The 21,670-nt window shown below is 40.1% G+C and overlaps 1 protein-coding gene across 1 annotated transcript in view; it reads left to right on the top strand.

Moving 5' to 3' along the window:
- Nucleotides 1-5,263, top strand: part of EFNB2 (ephrin B2) — a 45,237-nt gene extending 39,974 nt beyond the window's left edge. The window contains exon 5 of the mRNA XM_084226591.1: nucleotides 1,402-5,263. Within this exon, the coding sequence (XP_084082717.1) occupies nucleotides 1,402-1,784 (383 nt within the window). The 3' untranslated portion in view covers nucleotides 1,785-5,263. The remainder of the gene's footprint in view (nucleotides 1-1,401) is intronic.
- The last annotated feature ends 16,407 nt before the right edge of the window (nucleotides 5,264-21,670 follow it).

Raw genomic sequence — 21,670 nt, forward strand, 5'->3', positions numbered from 1 at the left:
TAGAAGTTAATTACATCTTGTTACAGTGTCTCTCATTTACAGGAAAATTTTTTGATAGGACATTTGCTAAGCAGCTTTAGAGTGGTCAGTGCTGCCTTACATTAAGTACTCTGGCAGATGAACGAGTCCCTTTCTCTTCCCGCATGATACATTATCAAGTGGTTCTTGACAGCCATTTATAAAGTTTATTTCAGGGCATCTATAATTAATGTCCTGATGTTTTGGCTGACCATATGAAGTCTAGACATGTATGGTTGGTCTTCTACTAAATGTAAAGTTTGGGATTTTGTTTTAAATTTTTTTTAATAATTATCTAAACAAAATAAATAGATTATTTGAAACAAATATTTTCAGGATGCATTTCACTCATAGGGTGAACAAGAGAAAACCTAACTCTTAAGACTCAAGCTGTCCAGAAAAAAAATCAGTAATTAGTAATGTTACAAAGCAAAACTTTGCCGACAGGTGATTCTGGGTTTCCCAAAAAAGGCCACAAGTTTGCCTTGCCAGCTGTGTCTTTAGTTACTGGGCTAGTGAATCTTTGATACAGTGAGTGGCTTCAGCTGATCCCTGCAGAGGCTTTGGTGGGAAGAGTTAACAATTACGTGAATATAGCATCTGTATCATTTTTCCATCGTGAGTGAACATCAAGAGAGGGAAATAGGTTAAAACTTAGAAGTGAAAAAGTATCAATGAGCATTCATGTAATTCTTGTGACAAATAATATGATGGTGTGATAAGCGGCAAATACTCAACAGGCTGTTCAGCACATGAGCTTTTCCTGACTACCAAATGCATGGTATTGTTTTCTTTTAAGTAAATGTAAGTTAATACTAACAGACATGCCATAACTGTTCTGCCTGTCTCCCATGCTGCCTCAAGCTCCTTAGTTTCATTTCCAAGCAAGAGGAGTCCCTGTAAAGAGGCACTAAGGATGGTTTAACTTAAATCAATATGCGAAAGATAAAATAGCAGAGGGAACAGCGTGCCACTGAACAGTACCAGTTGTTCTGAGAATTGCCATTTCCCTGTGTTATTTTCCCTTCCAGTCCTATCCCACCCCTCTCTTGTGCCTGGGGCTGGCCTGCATCTGTTAAAAGATGCCGTGTGCATCAAAGGCTGCCTTGTCAGTGACAGTTCTTGCCGCTGATGGATGATGATGTATGAAACAGGGTGGTTTGGGAGCAACACAAAAGTGAGACCAACAGGCACAAAGTCTTGCTTTATATCGATTGCTGACTTCGGCTGTTTGCATTTAGCTATCTAACAGGGTAATTGGTTTGTCAAAGTTTAGCTGTCAGTTAATTCTTCCAGTCTTGCTTACTCTACACATTTTTAAGCAACATAAATGGGTCACAGGATGGCAATAACTTTTGTCTATTGTATTTCCATTCTTTCCAGGATCTAGCACAGATGGCAGTAAGGCTGGGCATTCCAGTATACTGGGTTCAGAGGTGGCCTTATTTGCAGGGATTGCATCAGGGTGCATCATTTTCATCGTCATCATCATCACTTTGGTGGTTCTTTTGTTGAAGTACCGGAGAAGACACAGGAAGCATTCCCCGCAACACACGACAACTCTATCACTTAGTACATTAGCCACCCCAAAACGCAGTGGCAACAACAATGGTTCTGAGCCCAGTGACATTATCATTCCTCTAAGGACTGCAGACAGTGTCTTTTGCCCCCACTATGAAAAGGTCAGCGGCGACTATGGACATCCGGTGTACATAGTTCAAGAGATGCCTCCTCAGAGTCCAGCAAACATTTATTACAAGGTCTGAGGAACACACAACCAGCTCTGTGGTACAGTTGAGTCGTAGAGGAAACTCACTGGTCAAATGCTTTCTGTTGGGGTTTGTGATGACACCTTGTGCGCTAGCATTGACTTAAGCACAGGGCGGAGAAGGCAACAGCTCTTTCTCCAGGAACCGACGCAAGCTGGACAGCTTACCTAGTCTGTAGAATCCCTATCTTGGTGAATAAGTATTCACTAAAAGCTGGAAGACTTTTATGTAGAAGATGCCCATTCTGATTGCTGTACTCTTGTTACATTCATCATCCTCAAAGCCATGTGCTGTGGGCATTCAGGCATGTACAAAAGCCAAGGGAAGATGGAGCAATCCGTGGATGTTAATAGCTCTAGGCATCCTGGGAAGGTGCTCTAGGATGTATCAAGCTTGAAATGCAATCTTCTGACTTTTGTGTGTCTCTCTCAGTGCGTACTGGATTTGTCACACAGACCTTGGTGTCTAAGTAAGACTTGTTAAAGTTCTCTTGCTTTTAGTCCGTCACTGTTCCATTTGTTTCTGTTATCCGGGGCTCTGCCATCCTTCACATAAGATTTCCTTTCACTCCACCTCCTGAATCACTAATGGAACATTAATGTTTGGAGATCCGCACTCCATCCATCTGCTACAGCAGCCTCACTCGAATGGGTAATGCATTTATAAAAATTGTGTTTGATAGTAAGGAGCCTTCCAGCCAAAAAGTTAGGCTGTCAACGAAGTCAAGAGCAGGACTGGGTGGTGGAGGGAAGGGCTGATTGAGGTTACAATTCAATATTGCTGCCTCAGAAATAGAAGCTGGGAAGAAAAAAAAAAATGCATTTAGGTAGCACAGCACTTTGGTATGCTAAGTTTTAAGAGGCAAGTAGGAAACACAATAACATGTGCAGTGGATTAAGGCTGCATTTGAAGGAATTCACGGTTATCAAATACCAGTGTGCAGAAAAAAATAGTACTTTCAATACAGTAGAACAAAGGGGTATTGTTAGTAAGTCAACAAGCCTGGAGAAGACAAGACAATAGCAGGCCACTGAGGATGTATTAGGGCAGGGCTGTTGTGGTACTGGCAATAAAATACACAGCTTTGAAGCTGTAGCAAAAACGTAGTCTGCCTTGGATGACTTTTAAGCAGACTCAGCTGCTATACTATCACATTATACTAAACACAGGGAAAGCATTTAAGAAAACAACTGGGAGCCAAGTGCCCAAGATGATTATAAGCCAGTGGGTCAAATGAGCTATAATTCTATCACTGATATCAAGTTGTGGGGAAAACAATAAACCACAAAACCTTGCTCATCTCCAAAAGTCAGGCAGAATTTCTCTGTGACTGACCCTTTTGGCACTTTGGCTTATTGTAGTGCTGTCCGTGCACAGTGAGTGTAGGTACTGACTGACACAGCAGTTCATTGGTGCTCTGTTGCAAAGTTAAAGCACATTTGGCAAACCTCTGGCAGTCTGTAAGAGTAGAATAAATTATGACACTGAGATGGAGAAGGAAAATATGTCTTATTTATAATAGGTGTATAGAACACAAGGGATATAAAGTGAGAGTTTTTCTTTTGTTCATTCTTTCTTACTTTTGGTTTGGATTTTTTTACTAATATATATTTTGAGATTGCACAGAATCTACACCAGAAGATGTGAAATTCATTTGCGGCAATTGCATAGTCTTAACTTTGTCATCATTTTCCATATATATGTGTGTGTGTGTGTCTATGTATATACACACATATATAACTATATATGCATACGTATGTATATATATGTATGCATATACGCACATTTTTTTTAAAAATAAACTACTTCTGGAAAAAAAAAAAAAAACAGCTATCCTAAACCACCAGTGGGAGCATAAGTTTAAAAAAAAATTCCAAAGCATCTTGTAAGAGGAAAGTAGAAAATATAAGGTCCAAAATATCAGGAATTCAGTATTACTGCATCACATATTTAACAGCAACAAGATGTGCCGGCATTTATTTTCTGTGTTGTGTTTTCCCTTGCCTTACAGGCTGATGTGTTCTGTAGATTTTGTTGAGGTTCGTAGAGGGGGGTTTCAGGTTAAAGTTTTCTCTTTAGCATGGCTATTCCCCTAAAGCTCCCACCCTAGGGAGGAAATAAAAAAAAACAAACTCTACTTTTATATGTGCTATGCAAATAGACATTTCTAACATAGTCATGTTACTATGGTAACACTTCGCTTTCTGATTTGGAAAGAAAATGTAGCAACAGCATTTTAGGGTTCTCAGACCTCTGGTGAGCACCTGCAGGAAAAAAAGAAAAAAAAAAGAAAAAAATAAGAAAGAAAATAAAAATATCTGTCATAGAAATGATCACTCTCTTTGTTTTCTGAACCTGAAGATAATGTTGGGATGTTGGTCCAAAATAGAGAAACAAAAAACAAAAAAAATTCCAACCCATGGTTCTGTGGAAGGTTACCATGGTGACTAACTACAGTACATATGTAATTCTTTTCAACAACCCTTCTTTTCTATGAATCCATCCATACAAGGTTCTCTTGTAAGTCATTAAGATTTTATTTTGGGGGAGGGGAAGGGAAAAGATGGGCTTACTGATCCTTATTTTTATTAAATCATATCTATGATTCATCAGTTGGCTACATTCTAGTTATATACTAAACGGTGAAAAAAAATCAGACTAATTGCTCAAGAGCAACGTACAACCAATTTAAAAAAAAAAATGTACTGTGCGTCTGTTTTGTGTCTGGTGCAGAATTATGACAATCTACCAACTGTTCCTTTCTTTGACGTTGGTCCAGCTTTGAAAAGTTACTGTAAATGCCTTGCTTGTATGATCATTCCTAGTCACCCAAATTGGAATTTGCACCATCATGTCTAAGTGAAGATGCTGTAAATAGGTTCAGATTTACTGTATATGGATTTGGGGTGTTACAGTAGCCTTATTCACATTTTTAAATAATTAAAAAACCCACATGAAAACAAGATAAAAAAGGCTTTTCTTAACCAGATTGTGTATATAGAGCAATGTTGGTTTTTTATAAAGTCTGAGCAAGATGTTTTGTATAAAATTTGAATTTTGCAATGTATTTAGCTACAGCTTGTTTAAAGGCAGTGTCATTCCCCTTTGCACTGTATTGAGGAAAAAATTATATAAAAGGTTGCCAAATTGCCGCATATTTGTGCTGAAATTGTGTACCATGAATATTTATTTAAGAATTTCTTTGTCCAGTTTGTAAGTAACACAGTATTATGCTTGAGTTATAAATAATTTCTTTCTTTTTCTTTTTTTTTTAATTTTATTTTTTGGTTCTGTTTGTTTGTTCGTTTCATTCTGTATTAAAACTAGCCGGTCATAAGTTTGAAATCTGCTTTAGTTCCACATTGCAATTAGTTCCCAAAAAATGAAAATTATGAAAAATCACATTCCACATCTGTTTCAAACTGAATTTGTTCTTAAAAAAATAAAATACTTTTTTCCTATGGAAACCTTGCCTTCTAAGTATTTTCTTCTTTAGTTTTGCAATTTGTTTCTTTTTTAAAGGATGAAAATGAGAAAGTCACCAAGCTTGCCTGCCTGCCTTCCTCCTGTCTCTCTCTTCCTCCTCTCCCCCCGTCTCCAACTTGATTGCTAGTAGTTTATAGGAAATCTCCTTAGAGTACACTGACTTCTGTTAACCTACTTCTTTCAAACTCTCTCTTCCATATATCAGCAGATTTTAGAAAACACCTGGGCATCTGATGCCCTTGGAAGTCAGTGAACTGCAGTCAGATGCAGTAGCCAGGTTTCTTGGATGATCTTGGAATTGAGAGTACAACCACATAAATAATTCCCAGACATTATGTGGTGGATGTACTTTGTGGGCAGAATCACAGAAAAAAAAACCCACCTGAAGCTTTCTGGGTAAGGTTTCTCCTGAGGAGGGGCAGTGTTGAGCGTGGGGTGACAGGGCTGAGCAAGAAGGAACAGGAGATTAAAGACATTGGGAGGATGACAGAGGATTGGAAGTGCTGCCAAGTCAAGACATCTCTTCATGGTTCTTTCACTGCAGCCTAGGGGAGATGGGGGCCAACGTGCAGGTAGCACAAGCCTTAATACAATTCCTCTGGTTCTGCTGCCCTAATTTTCACTAGGGTAACAAATTCACTTAATAAATAATGCCTTCATTTTCTGACAAAGCCCAATCACCCTGAAAGTGAAGCACCTTTCCGTTTGTTAGCAGCACTAAATGGTATGATGGTCCATGGAGTTAACAGGTGGGAAGGTCTACAGAGGGCAAATATGCATTTGTCACTTTTAACAACAGATGCCAATTAGCCATAAGAATCTCACAGTTAGCTGTTTGTAGTATGGGTGATGCAATTCCCATTTGTCAAATTATTTATTATTTTCTGAATAATCAGAGAAAAATGACAGTATGGCTACGACACTTGGTGTGTCACAATGGCACAAGTACTCTGAAATGGGACGTACAGAAACCCCTGGACTGGGAGATGGTTGAACTAGTATGACTTCTTGCAGTTGGAGCTCCATTTTGGAGATCCAGTTCACAGAACCTGTGCTGGAAGTTGACCTTAAAGGGAAAGTCACAGTGGCACTTAGGTTCACCTCCTGGCCCTGGTACAGATGACCTTGGAGATTTGGTCCAGCAGAAGGCATAAGAGTGAAACATTCGAGCATCCTCTGGCATCTCAGTAAATCTTAGGCCTAATCCTCTATTTAGGTCTGGAAGCTACTCCAGAGGAGATAGCCTCGTGTTCTCTGAGCACACAGCTACTCGGCTGGATTGTGGTTTCACTCCCTGCTCCATGGTTGCACACGGCAATTTCCCTTGCTGATCTCGGTGGGTTGTCGTGAGGGCTCCCACGTTGTCATCTGCTGTGAGGTGCTCAGGTCTGGTCTGTGCTGAAAGCCTGTCTGGCACAGCCATCTGTTAGAGCTGTGGCACTAGCTTAGTTATGGCCAAGGCTATTGTTTGTATTTTAATCCTTGTTAAATACTGGAAGCTGTTGATAAACAAATACTTCAATAGCGTCAAGTTTACACGGCATTTTCATTACTGTGCCTCTTTTTTCCAAGTATAATAAACATATATGTTTATAACTAGCATGTATACTGACACCCATGGACACCTATTTTTGCCACTGTCTTAGCAACAAGGGAAAATTACTGTTGCTAAAAAACTGTGTCTCCACTGGGAGGGAAAAATCCTTGCCAGTGTAATAACTATCTGTATATTTATGCCTGGGGCCAAGGATGCTTGGTTAACAGGAGTGCCTTGCACGCATACCTTCCCAAACAGATCAGAACCTCCACTGAGTTGCTGAACTCATTTTAGTAAAAGATGCCTTAGACACTCAGCATAAAGTCATTGTCCTACAACCCATCTTTTATAACTTGCAGAGGAAAAAAATACTTTCATTTTTTCCTGCTGCTGACACCTCACTGTTAATTATCAAACAAGCACAAAATCAGAATTTACTGCCTTTATCACAAAACTGGTTCTCTGGCAAGAGCTAGTCCAAGTCAATAGACTCCACTAAGTGGAAAATAAAATTATAATTCACAGTAGTTATCCATCTAGAGTGGAATTAGGATATGTTATATAAAATAGTGCCTCACAAAGTAAGCATAACAATATTACTGCCTTGGTTTAAAACCTTGTACCTCTTGTTCAGCCTGTCTCTTTAGCTTTGCTGTGATGCATTGATCAAATGCTCACGCAGTCAGCAGCACACTCGTTTTGATTCTATGAGCACCATAAATTTTCTTTTTGCAGAAAAGCTTAAAATTTTGTAGTGGTTAGCAAAATGAAAATTCAGTCTTTCTAACTGCCGCCCTCCATCTTCACAGCCACAATACAAATTTTGGTGGGGAAAATGCCCAGGGTTTGAAAACACCAAACAAACTCCTTATACAATTGGTATGCCATTACACGACGCATCAGACCAGAGATCAAGTAATATTTGTTTTGGAAAAAAATGGATGTTGGAGCATATAGCACAGTGTGTTAATGGTTGTGCTATTCATAATCCAAATGGTGCTGGATTCGGCTGGCTGAGCTATCGTCTGTGAAACAAAATAATAATACCCGTCTTTCACATGATTCATGCAAATACTTTGATGCATAATTAAGGCATAATGCAATCCATAGGAAACCCTCTTGAGAAGGAGGGGCAGGAGCCTGCCCATACACAGTGAGAATGAGGAGGAGGAGCTGCTGGTGGCTGCTTCTGGAGGAAGGCTGGTGGAACAGTGGGATGAGGCAAGAGAGAGAAAGTGTGTGAGAGGGCAGTGACTTTCTGAGGAGGAGGCTCAGGGAGATCTGCAATGACAAAATCCAGGGAGAAATCAGAGCGAGGTGGCAGCTTGATTTCTGGAGGTAGAGAAAAAGGGTCTTCACAGCTCCGGGAAAGGCTTTGGTGGAAAACATATGCAGAAGAAAAGCACTGACAGATGAAAAGCAAGTGTAGTGTTTGGTAAGTATTGGTTGTTGTTTCAGGTAGGTGAGGAGATCAGGTCAGGTTGTTCTGCTAGACACTGAGAGGAGAATGAGCCTAAATAGGGAGGAGAACCCAGGCCAGAACTCAGTGCTTTCTGCAGCCTCAGATCCTGTGAAAAAGACATCAAGGATCTGCAAGAACTGTAGGACTAGTCAAACTCCAAAAGGCAGAGAACCTTGTGCACAGCTGTCATAGACAGCTGGAACCCAACTTGTGTTTTCGTAGGTGCATTGAAAAACCCCCGTGCTTAGACTGCTGAAGAAGTGCAATTATTAAATTAATAATATGGGGAATTCGTTGAGGGTGGGAGGATAGTTGCTTCTAGATCAAACCTTCAGTGGATAGAAATTAGCATAGTTCAGTTTGATATCTGATCCTGCTTATCACAGTTCAGAATTGTACACGCATAAGCAATACTCTTACAGATTTTACTATAGCCCTCAGCTATGAGAAAATGCTTTATAAGAGTGTTGTTCTGAATATTATGAAGATTGTACTCAAAAACATACCAACAGTGACTTGCTTTTATAAAATACTGCTATAAATGCCATAAAAATTGTATTTTGTATTTTATTGAACATTGTCAGCAATTTGCTGTATCTGTTCATTAAAAGTAGGTTGGATTACTAGCAAATGTGTAATAAAAATTGTCCATGTTTTAATGAGTCTTTCTGGCCTCTCTTTAATATTTAAACTCATTCCTTCCCACTCCTGCATTCAATTCTATTCCTTATGCTTAACAGGCAGGTCAGCTGTGCAGTGTTATTACATTATCTGTTCATGCCCACATGCTATGTTTCTAGCCTTTCCAAATCTCTTAATTTGTTCAACATACCTAATTCTGACTGTCTTTAAACTCAGCTGTTGGACGTGTATGACCACATGAATAATTTAGTAATTATTCAGAATCAATAGCACTTCAGCTTTCATTGCCATGAGAAATATGGGAGGATCTGAGGCCAGGAGGCCGAAAGAGCCCTTTGTTTGTCACACTAAAAGATCTTGAGATTTGGGGAAATGCAAATCATGATGAAAGAGTTAAAAATCATGTGTGTGCTGCCTTTGCTTCACACTTTCCCTTCATGATGTGTTACGTTTTCTTTTCGTACATAACCAGAAAAGCATATCTGAATTTCCCAGGCCTCAAAACAGTGTCCAAGTTGCAGAGATTCATATGGCTGGGTCTGTAGGTCTTTTCTCAAACTCCCACTGTTGAGTAACTGCTGGCTGCTTTCCTTCAGCCCGCTTATTGCACACCCAGATGCCATGCCCTGGTCACCTGCCCATCACACCAGCCCTGCCCATCACACCAGCCCTCGCTGGGGCTTCATATGTTCCCAAATAAGGTTTAATTTCTGGACAAAGCTTTTGTTGCTCACCATGAGACTTTCTTTTCAAATGTTGCCCAAGGCTGTCCTCTCTTTATGTGCCTGTCTCTGGATTTCAGCTGGTGATGACATTTCCTGAAAAAAATAAGGTTCTGATGGAACACAGGAACCGTCCCTGTACCAAGAGTGTGTTTTCTTAAATCCCTTTTGTTTCAATCAGGTTTAGTTTGAATTTTTATATGGCTTTATCTCTTCCTTTTGTATTTATGCAGTTGCATCTGAAGGAAAATAGCATGCAGTAAAATTCCTAAATACAATTTAAATATAGCTTATTTCAATCCACTTGGTTTTACATTTCCATTTATCAATACATTAAGCTAAAAATATCTCAGATTGCTTTGTCTTTCTTCTTGTAATTTAAGAAAAGTTTTCGAATATGTTATGATTTCTTCTCAGAAAAGTGTAAGCAGTTCACTTCGGAAAGCATCATTTGAGCAGAATTAAGAAGCAGTTATCGATGTGCAGCGCAAAACTGAGTGAGCATATTTTAAAAAGACAGAATGACTTTTGGCAATAACCAATATTTGGTTTTGGTTTGTTTCCTTAAGCCAGCTCAAAACTGGAGAGGAGAAAGTGCTGTTGGTTTTACTGTCAGTGCTCCAGTCTGGTGGCAGCCAGCTTCTTTATGTAGCTTTGTCCTTTCAGTCCCTTATGACGAGAAGTGATAAAACTGAATTCTGGATGCTTTGGCCACCGAAAGGTGTAACCTATGTGATTACACACAATACAAGGGATTTATAGCAGGACATTGTTCCTGCAGAAGAGACATAAATCCCTTTTGCCAGCTCCCCTCCACACCATTCTAGTGCCGCATTTCAAACCAGCAGACGTTTTTACTTTGGATTTTTTACTCAGTCTAAATATTTCAAAGATAGCATCAGAACTATATTTATCAAGTTATACAACACTTTGTCTCCCTGTGTAGCTGGCTGCTTGCAATGTTTCCACAGCATCCTCTTTACACAAGACACCATTAATAGACCGGTGCCTACAAGCATCCAGATGAGACTCTGGAGACTCATTTTCGCACCAGCTTTTTGGGAGACGTCTCACCACTGCACTTTAGCTGTGCCACGCTACTGAAGGACTGAAAACCCTACACACTTCGCTGCAGAAAGGCCCCATCAGTGCTGACCAAAGTTAGACGGGCCGGTTTTATTTTCTCTTTCATCCGCAGGCAGGGAGGGATTGCTGTCGAGGCCCTCTCTCGCAGGGAGGCGGAGAGGAGGCGGCGAGCTCTCAGCGCCCGGCGCTTTGATAAATCCTACACCAAGGGCATTGCTGCTCCGCGGTGCCCAAGGCAGCAGCCTCCCCCAGCTCTGGCCGGGCTCCGCAGGGCTGCAGCTGCCGGCGGCGAGGTTCGGCCGGGAGAGAAGCCGCTCGGAATCCGAAGGATTCCTTGGAAGTGGGCAGAGCCTGTGAGGGAGGCGCGTGGGGGCCGATGCCGGGCCTTGGCGTGCCTCGGCTCATCAGCTGCAGCGCTCTGCCAGACGGGCTGTGCGGGGAACAATGAGGAGGATCCGCCTTAATTAAACCCTTGGAAGCCTCCCGGGCGGTGAGAATCAGGGATGCAGGGACGAGCAGCTGTGACTGTCACAGCAGCATCTTCTGCAGGCCCGGAGGTCGGCGCCTCTCTGGAGAGGCTGTTTCTGGGTCGCGGACGGGGATGTGGGAAGGTTTTACACTTTCTGCTCACCCTTAACATTACTGCCGGCTCCGCGAACAGCGGCTGAGCCTACCACGATTTCTTAAGCATAAAGTGAAGTTTCTCGTTGGTGCAGCCGACTGATTTCGGTGCCCTGAAGAATTTGGCCCCTGATTACCAACCAGCTGACAGACATGGATCATGTGGTAATAAAATCCCTATAAAATATAAGACCCATTCAGTAACATTCCCAAGGCCCTTAGAAATAACTGGCTCTTGGGAATATGCTATCCATTGCCAGCCATTCTAAGATAAACATAATTGTTAAATGTACGGAGTTGTTTCTTTTTCTTCAGGTTCTTTTCTTTAGAACCCTGAGCACTCTTAATGGGTGTTGAAATGATGATTTTTTAAAAATCTCCCTGAATTCCAGGCCTGTGTGGCTTTCTGTGGAGGTGAGTTTTACAGTTCAGTCACACATCATATGAAAGAGTGTTTTCTTTGATCAATTTTTAGCTTTCCACTTTTGAATCTCTCTGTTCCTTTCTTCTGAGACAGGAAAATCAACTCCTAAATTCTATCACTTGTTAGCATATTTCTACCTTAAAGAAAAGTTAAAATTCATTCATCTCATTCTCTTTCTTGTGGTACCCATGCTTCCCTGTCTATTTCCATTTAGTGAATTTTCCATGCTCCAGACACTTTTTTTTTTTCTGTACTTTGAACTCTCCCTTAGTTCTGCTTTGTCCCTTAAAAAGAAAAAGAGAGGGAATATATAGTTTACTAGTGACAATTACATGGCTCTTTTCTATTGTATAACCTTAGTAAAGCTGAGGAGGAACTGCATTAGAAACAGTTTGGATGCCATCCTGTCCAGTTATTGTGTCCCCAGCATTTTAGGAAACTACTCCTGTAAAACATCCTGGATGGTGATAAAGCACTTTAAGCTTGCATTAATAGTAGCAGGATTTGAAACTGCTCAGCACCTCTTAGCTATTCTATCCAGAAAGAGAGGATTATATTTTTGGCTGCAGTTGCAAAGCTTAAGAGGTTTCTACCTCTGTTTCTCTATAGCAAAATCAGGATATTTCCTTTATAATATATTAACAGGAAATATTTCTCTGAATATTCTGTTGCTGTATCTTCCAACCAGATGCATAAAACTCCTTTCTCAAATAGCCCTCTTAATCCACTTTTTTTCCTCACAAACCACATGAATCACCCATATACTAACAAATTGCCTCATTTCTCAATCCATCTTTTTTAGACACACCACACCCTGAGCTAAGTCTGGGTCCTTTCCCACGTCCTAAAAGTCCCTGCTAGCAACCAGACTGTCACCATCTCCATGACCTCTGAAAATATGCAGTTTAGGTCATTCACCAGGGATGTAGGAGTCCTGGGTTGAAATACACTGCTAGCATGACTCAGAACAGAGCTATGGTTATGTGATTTCAGGTTAGTACCCTGTCAGTTATTTTCTGTTGCAGTTTTATCACTTTTGGTAGATGAAACAGCTGTTGCTCAGAAAAGCCTCTAAAAGTCATGAACCAGCAGCCTAGGGAGTCAGGCTGCAACTCTGCTCACCAGTCACCTGCAGAGGCATTATCCTGTTTTTATTCAGTGAGAGAGGGGGATCAAGGTTATCCCCAAACCTGACATTTAGGGAGTTCCCCTTTAATATGGAGGGCATAGTTCATGTCTCAGAATACTGCACGCCCACTTGCACAGCTTAAATCTTGTTTGGTTTGACCCTCAGATTGTCCCAATTTGCCACATCCTAAAGTCAGAGATTGGGTCTTACTGGCAACGCACTCTCCTCTGAGCTTTTGTCTTGGGCTGAGATCCCAAACACTTCCCTAAAGGTGGACAGTGGACTCCTTCAGGAGGTTTCCTTTTTTCAGAAATCAAGGCACCCTCCGAGGCCAAGGTCAGGGAGAGGTGTCAGCAGCACCAATCAGACAGATTGAGATGAGAAAATGCAGAACAAAGAGCCTGACTGCTTCTGAAGATCCAAAAAAAGATGAATCTGTCAATTTTTGCTCTAAATGGGAAGCTGAACTTTAAGTCGTGGCTTAACCAAAGGGCAGCATATGGCAGCACTGCAGCTGTTTGAAATCCACATGCACTTCACACTGGCGCTTTGACAAACGCTATTGTGTTACAAACACTGGATGACACAGTGGATCTGGGGCTGCATTCAGCTCTGCCCTACGCAGCCACAATTCCCACTGACTTCCTACACGTCTATACCAAAAAATGTATGGAAGTGCGTAGGACCGAAACAAATACCCCGTGCTTGTAAGGAATCCTTCTGGCAGACTGAGCAACATTTGATATGGTTAGACCCCTGTAGCAGGAAGCGTGAATGCTCTAATATGGAACTGGAGGAAAAATTAGGGAATCCACGAGGTCTGGAAGACGCCTGGTGATTTTAAAGACAAAACTTGAATTTCTGCACTGGAGCAACAGACATGCTGGCTGGTCATTATAAGGGGAACAGGGCTGCTCCTGCTGAGATCCATTTACTGTCTTTCACACTCTGCTTTTTGTCTCTCTGCCAGTTTCTACAGGGAAAGAAAGAATTCAGAGGGTTGTTGTTTTTTTTTTCTGGAGCGAAAGCCTACAGGAGGCCTAAAAAGAGCTCAACACAAATATATCAGAGAGGAGATCATGTTGCAGGGAAGCTGTGGCTGCCAATGATGAGATGTTCAGATCCTTAGCCACTTTAGGTCAGAAACCAGGTGTTATGTTGTTGATCCCATGGCTGCTTGCCATTCCCTGCCTCCTCCTGTAACAAACAGTCTCAGCCGAACAGCTTTCACAGCTCCAGATGTTTAAAAATACACTTTTAGGGTACTTGAACAAGAAAAGTGCTCTTTGCAAAGTGCTGCTTTCTATGCTCGGTGGCAGAGCCAGTGCTGACTCCTCTACACTGATTTTTTTAGATGGCATTTTAAAAGCTTCAACAAGTCTGGACACATATTTTCTTTGCTTAAAACCTGCTTAACTCTTTCAGCACTGGTTTTAGATCCCCCTGATGTTCATATAACTACAAAGGGCTTAAAATCCAAAGAATGGAAAATAAATGGGAAATCAATGGTCTTTTTTTTTCATAAAGGAGCAATGTTGTAAATGTATCTATGAAATCAACTTACTTGTGCATTTTCTAGCACCTCGAGACAGAACAAGCAGCCTTATGCCAAATGGTCAGGCAGCAGGGACAATTTTGCAAAGGGTACAATACCTGCAGAAAATACCATCCCACTGGAGCATTTGGGGCACTTTTTAACAGTCACAGCTCCAAATTTATTAAGCCAAATGACATTGCAAACTGTGGGGAAAACAGAGCAAGAGTTAAAAATCATTTAAGATTTAGGTAAAAATCTATCCTCATGTTAAAGACAAGTACTTTATGCTAAAAGAGGCAGAGCTGGTGCTGGCATCAAAGACAAGGATGTCAGCAGGAAGTGCCAAGGAAACAGCTGAGGCCTTGCACTTCAAAAAGCTTAACTCTGGGTGAGGGATGTTCCCACCAACAGTCAAGATTCACAGATGACATTTTCAGATGTCTTCGGTTTTTTGCAGTCACATGATGGATCCTATGCCATATGTCTTTTCCATGGGTTTCAGTTTCTTAGGTGTCTACAACTGCTTTCAGTTCTTCACTATAAGGTGGAGAAGAAAGCCTGGCTGGTTTGTCTTGTTATTTTAGAATTAGTTCCGTGAGATTTGGACGGATTCCTATTTCTCTTCCATTAGCAGAGACAATTTTTAGCTGCTAAATGCAGTGTTAACCAGTTTCTCTGACAAGGACATGGCTGACCCCTCAGATCTTTGACAAATGATTGATTTAATCTAGAAGTGTCTATTTATAAACTAATGCAAAAAAAAAAAAAAGTTAAGGATGAATAAACTAATTAATAAGCAGTGTATTCCTGCTGGCAACATGAATAAAATTACTGCTAGGTCAACAGAGAATTCAGCATTGCTCCATATGCTTCTTTTAGTGGTGCTCAAATAGCACAGGTGTAAACTTTGGGTGACCCTATTTATTTCATGTTTAAGTGGGTCATTAAAGGGAACTGTCACATATTAAATGAATTGCTTTTTTGGATTCCTTCCTTCTACTATGAAAAGGAATAATAAGCTTCTTATCTTGTTGATATATCTAGAGTTCTTATCAAACTTTTCTTGCTGTTGGACAAACTGTATCCTCAGAAATGAGGCTGAATTTCCCTTAAAATCAGAGGCACAATCTTAAACATTTATGATCTGAATGAGGGAAAGAGACACTTTGACTTTATGTCTTTAATACCCTTAATTCATTCATTTGCTAAGGTGGGGCAGGAAACCTCAGTCTGAAGGGATGGGGGAGGGGCAAGCAACCGCAGGCAGAGCTGAGCTACATCTCTGTGCCCCAGATACAGAAAGACTTGTGAGCATTGCAATGCACAAACCTAAATTTTAGGTGTCTGACTTCTGTTGTGGAGTCCAAGACCCAAATGGTGCATGAATTCTCCATTGGATGCCTGGGGAGAAGAGTTAGGTGAATCATAGCCTACCCAGCTAAATTCATCTACTATGTACAGGCTCTGAAGCCAGTAGTGTTAAATTAAAAATTACATGGAGAACACTTGGCCTGTGGTTTACTTGAAAGAAAAAAAAAAAAATCAACAAAATGAGGGAAAGTGTGTATTTCTTTAAATTTTCTGCTGACAGACCAGAGATAATTAGCCTACAGCTGCAGACTGGGGAGAACAACTCTTTTTTCTGCCTAGAAGCAGCAGGTGAAAACCCTGAGAGAGAAGCTGGGTGCCACTGACTTAATTTAGTTGCTTAGATTGAAGGCAGCATACAACAAGAGAAAAAAACAGGGAGGTGGCAAATCTTCCAGCCCAGGATTTCTAAAGAGTGGCAGTTAATAAACAGAAACAGGAGTTGGACTGGCAAGAAGAAAGGATTAAAAATATGTACTTGTGACACCCCTGTAGTATCACAGATGCCTTTGAGATGTGTCAGCGAGGCACAAGCCCAGACTCAAACGTAGTGCACTCTGATGAGAGATGTGATATGGCAATGGAGAATTGTAAACAATAGAAGATGGAGGAGTGTTACAAAAAAAACCACCATGAACCTATATACTGCTAAACACATATCTTATGCAAAAATAACCTTTCCCAGTTGTCTGATGTGCTCCCCCACATCGTTCTGCACCTTACCAAGGCCTGCTGTTTTGCAGGTACTCCTTGTGACCCCCAGATACTCACTTCTGTTGTGAGCCAAAACACAATCATGCATTGCTTGCAACGTTTCTTGTATTGTGAGTATCTTTATTTTAGAAATGTATTAACATGAAGATTATTTCATTTTTTGAAGGGGAAATTACTTATCTGTTTGAATAGGCAACAGTTTAGTAATAATAAAAGGCAATAATAAAAATGACAACAAATTAACATAATTATCTGCCCACATAAATTCTTATGATACCTGTTCTATTGGGCATTTGCTTTAAGAGGTTTTTTTATCTGCATGAGATGATAAAATGTATAGAGATAAAATTGCTCCATTTTTTTCCAGGAAGGATCTTCAAAGTAGCCTGATCACTGTATGCTGACATTTTAATGACATCAATGGGAGGTCCTGTGGAGTAAGCCTAAGTGAGTGTGGCAAAGTAAAGAACATTATTAAAATGTATTCAAATGAAAGGGTAGAAGTTGTCTTTCCAACACTTTCATTTGAAGGTAAGAAAGAGCAGTGACAAAGAATACTGTGCTCCTTTCAGAATCAGGAGATAAGGAATACTGGCCACTGACAACCACCAGTCTCTCCTTCCCATGAGGTGTGTGCACACATGGTCAGGTCTAAGGAAGTGAGAGAAATCCTTGTTTTGGGTTCTTAGTAGGTACAGTCAAGCATGACTGCAGCCATGGCATAAAGCCAGCTATAACTCCACAAAAGAACCATAGCTCTAGCCATACTTAATAGATTAGGTATGGTGTTGCACGAATACTTGGAGTCATTGTCCTGAAACAAAAAAGTCACATTTGAACAGCCTTTACCCAAGAATAATATTCTGACTGTGAGAGGGCTCTCTAGGTAAGGCACAGATACAGGCAGAAAAAAAGCCACGAGTACCCAGTGGCCGAAGCTGTCACTGCACCCACACTCTGCTCCACCTGAGCAAACAACCAGAGCAGCAGGTAACCAGGAGTAGGTGCAGAGACAGGACCATGAAGGTCAAATCAGGAAACAAGGCTTCATTACTCCTGTTTGCTTTGTTTATTATTTCCCCATTTTTAAATGTCTCATGATGTCAAGTAATAGAGGATTTGTTTCTTGAGATGCCATAACGAAATATGCACATCATCCAGTGCAATGTATGTTGTGGGTTTTCTTAAAGCCTACTCTAGCAGCCATTGTATTTGATATATCATCACATCAGCAAATTTGTATGCTTTTGATTAAACTTTTTTTGGTTTAGAATGGCACCTCTTACTAACACATAAGAGCAGAGCCAAGTAGAATAGCAAACAGAAGGAGGAAGAATGCTGGAGGAAAAAACCTGCAGTTCTTGGATAGCTGCTTACAGATTTTGTATAAAAACCTGTGAAGATCTCTTGTCACCGAGCAAAAAAAAAATGTTTTAGAGGTTTATAGAAAGTGTTAACAACTGCATACTAGGCATTATTTTCCCCTCGTTAAGCAAAATAAATAATTAAAGTATCAAGGCTTTTCAAAGATTCTACCAAGAGGCAAGTGCCAGCTTTTTGTTTATTTATTTACGTTTATAAATTAGTGATATATTGGATGCAAAATCATTTGAAGGGTTGCATATTTATCCAGTGTGAATAAATCTCAAGGTCTGTGTTAAATTTATGGCAGCACAGTGAAACTCAGCCATGCCCACGCACCTGCATGAAGTGGGTGTTTTTGTTCCTTGAATCATGTGGATCATCTCCACTGTAAACTATGCATTAATAAAGAGCAGAGCAGGCACTTACCATATTCCCTTTTGGAATTAAGAAACAAAAGGTAACTTGCATACTTGGATGCCTTTGAGGAGGCTTCTAGAAAAAAAGTTCACAAGGCAAATGAGAGGAATATAACGACTAATAAAATATAGAAAAATACTGTGCCGTTTTGAGTGTAAATGTATCTTGGAAATATCACCCCAAAATGCTACTGAGTACCTGAGTCTATGGAAAGTGTCTTTTGCTGACCATTTGAAAAAAATAAACAACACAATCACCAAACCTAAAAATCCTCTTTTGTAGAGACATCAAATATAGACTATAACTTTCTGTTAATCTTAGACCTGTCAAGCAGTTTGATTTTTCCAGCTATTCTGGCCTCAGGAAAGGAAACAGAATCCAGAAAACCAGTCCCCCTGACACCTATCTCATCATCAGTTTTCACAGCACAGTGTGGTGGCAAGAAACACTTTCATCAGGAGATCAGGAGTTTGAAGAGCTGCTTGTGCAGAGGTCAGGTATTCCTCAAGAAGGACAGGAAGCAAGATTGGGGTGGATTTAGCAAGTGAGGTCAATAATGTACAGGTCCAGCAAGAAAAACACAGAAGGGAATGCTGGTAGGCAGGGAGCAATGCTCTGCAAAAATCCATTCAGTTCCCTATTCCCTGTACAGGCAGCTTGAAATCAGCATGGCTGTTCACAGAGTGTGGTACAAAAGGTATTAAAAACTAGAAAACTAGTCTCAACTAAGCAGAAATATCCTGAAGATTTTTAACCCTTAAGATCCAGGGTGCTGGAAAAGTGGAAAGCAGTACTGTTGGCTATATTTGATTTCTTACTTGTTTTGTCGTAGTATATACCTGGTATAGAACAGATTAACTTTTTTTTTGTTATTCTATCAAATATTTTAATGCATTTTCCATACCTTTTTTTTTTTTTTACCAAAAGTGTCTCAGTAGTCTATATTAGTGCCACCATGTTTCAAGGAAACATATTTACATTGCCACAAAAATAATCACATGATTCAAAAGCCCTTCAGCGCTTTGTGGCTGTAGGCTTACATTGCATCTTGCAGGAGGACTGTGGTAGCTGGGTTTTTTTGTGCAACTTCTCTCAATTTTCTTAAGGCAAAAGAAGACTGCTTCGGATAGACATGGCACTGTCTTCCTTTTGTTTCTTCATTTTTAGGTGTGCTCACAATATATAATACTGTGTAATTTCAGAAGGATAGAAATGAAAGAACTAATTGAAAAATAAGTAACTTCATTTATGTCTCATTTTAAACTTTTAAAATTAGATATTGGAATATACTTTTTTTCCTCTTTAGATTTTTATTTGAACATTTGTGTTAAAAATCAAATTAATCAAGTCTGCACCTTTGCACATATACCTTTTCCCTGAGGCAGAATTATTAGACAGATTATTGTACTACTGATTGGGGGAGGGGGGATGAGGGGGAAGGCACCAAAAAATAAGGAAATGCAACTTTTTTTCCAGTTTATTTTTTGCAGATGGGTCAGGATAAATACCATCTCTTCTTACGTGTTTGACTGCTCAGTCTCATCTGATTTAGCTCAATGAGCTTTCATGCCAATTTACTCATGGGCCAACTTTGCTTGCAAAGTGCTAATTGAGAGAAGGAACCATTGCTCAGGGCTATCTGCTTTCTGGCTAGGACAGCTGATTTTGCTGACAACATTACAGCCAATGTTTCCAACCCAGATGATGAAAATGGGAAGATTTGAACTGGGTCATCATTTTGATACAATTAAAATGAAAATGTTTGCAGCGTTGCCAGGGTTGAGGTAATCTGCTAGCGGACACTGGAAGTTTTAGCATGGAGCATGTCTGTGTCAGATTCAATTCAGGTAATCACAGGTAAGTTTAAACACCACAATTTCAATGTTTATATCTCTGTGTAGTAGAGCTCATTTAGGCTTCACTGACACCAGGCTCTTGTGCAGGAATTTAGGCAGAAGAGGCTCCTGGAATACTTCATAACTGTGAAGGCCTTGGTCAGCTTTTAAAAGAACAGTTTACAAAAGCTCCTCCAAGTGAAAGCCTGGAGGTATCCTAACCCCACACAGTGAGGGTGCCAGTCAGTCACTGGGCTGGGTCACAAAGGTTACTGGAGATAAAGGAATTTTGCAAACCCTGCATAGATACTTCATGATTCAACACACCAAGAGGGCGATGTGCTCACTCCACTGAGCAATTTAATGTCCTGGAGTAATGAAACGATAAGTCTGTTTCACACAATGGGCCTGTCAAAAAAACCCAATAATAATGATAATGCAATTCCTGTAGAAGAACTTCAAGAAGTTTTACTTGGAAGACTTAAAATTGGTGGGTTTTTTTGGATGCAAAATTGTAATTAACTCAAATAAGCTCCCATAGCACAGGGTGAAATGAAGATAATCACTAACATTGAGAAATACTGATTCAGCCATTTTCAACCATTACACGTGGCTGACATAGTTAATTTCTGATGTCCCTGTGCAACATTGTAGATTGCTGGAGAGGAAAACATAGCTTGGTCCAGAAAGTGTGTACTTAATTTTACCCTAACTTATGTTTCATTTATTTATTGGTTTAGCCTCAAATTAGATGGAAATTAGAACCCTCAAATTAGACCTTATCTTTCACTTGCAGATGTACTGAGCCTCTCCTAAAAGTAATATGTACACATGGATGTGCCACAGCATGTGCTTTCATGTCCACACTCCTGTAATCTTTAGATGCTTGTATTTAATTAATATTTATTAAATTAATCATTGGGGGAAGAAAAAGATGGTTAATATGTAACAACTGGTCTTTTTCAGAACAATAGCCGTTTATAAAAAGCATGCAGAATATTTGAAACTAGTAAACCCAAGTAGCCTATTATATATTCTTTATATTATGAATTCACACTCTACAAGAAGGTCTGTATACCTAGATTTAGACAGGTTGCAACATTTTTTTTCTCTAGTTACAGTTCATTTTTACAAGCTTTGCCCAGGTAGAACAAGATGAAGGATGACTCTGCTTCTATCTAATGAGCACTGCCACAGTTATGCCCTCAAAATACTGCTTTAAATTTAAACAGTAAGATGGAGCCTCTGTAAGTGTGAATAAAGGCATTTTATTATCACTATTGATAGCAGATAAGCTTTAGATAACTAATTATCTCCGTTTTTTCTTGCATCACACAACAAGTTTTCTTTGTTTAACCTCAAATTAAACAAATTGAGGGTAAGCTTGTCACTACCACAGCAAATACATTAATAATAGCCATTTCATTTTTAGCAGTAAGTGGGCTGTATTATATTCAGTAATATACACTACAGAATGACTTGGAATGGAGCCATTTCTAGAATACAGCTTTCAAACTTTTTTCAGAAATCATGCATAA

Source organism: Fringilla coelebs, assembly GCF_963513975.1.
Source record: "Fringilla coelebs genome assembly, chromosome: 2".
In the NCBI taxonomy this organism is placed as follows: Eukaryota; Metazoa; Chordata; class Aves; order Passeriformes; family Fringillidae; genus Fringilla; species Fringilla coelebs.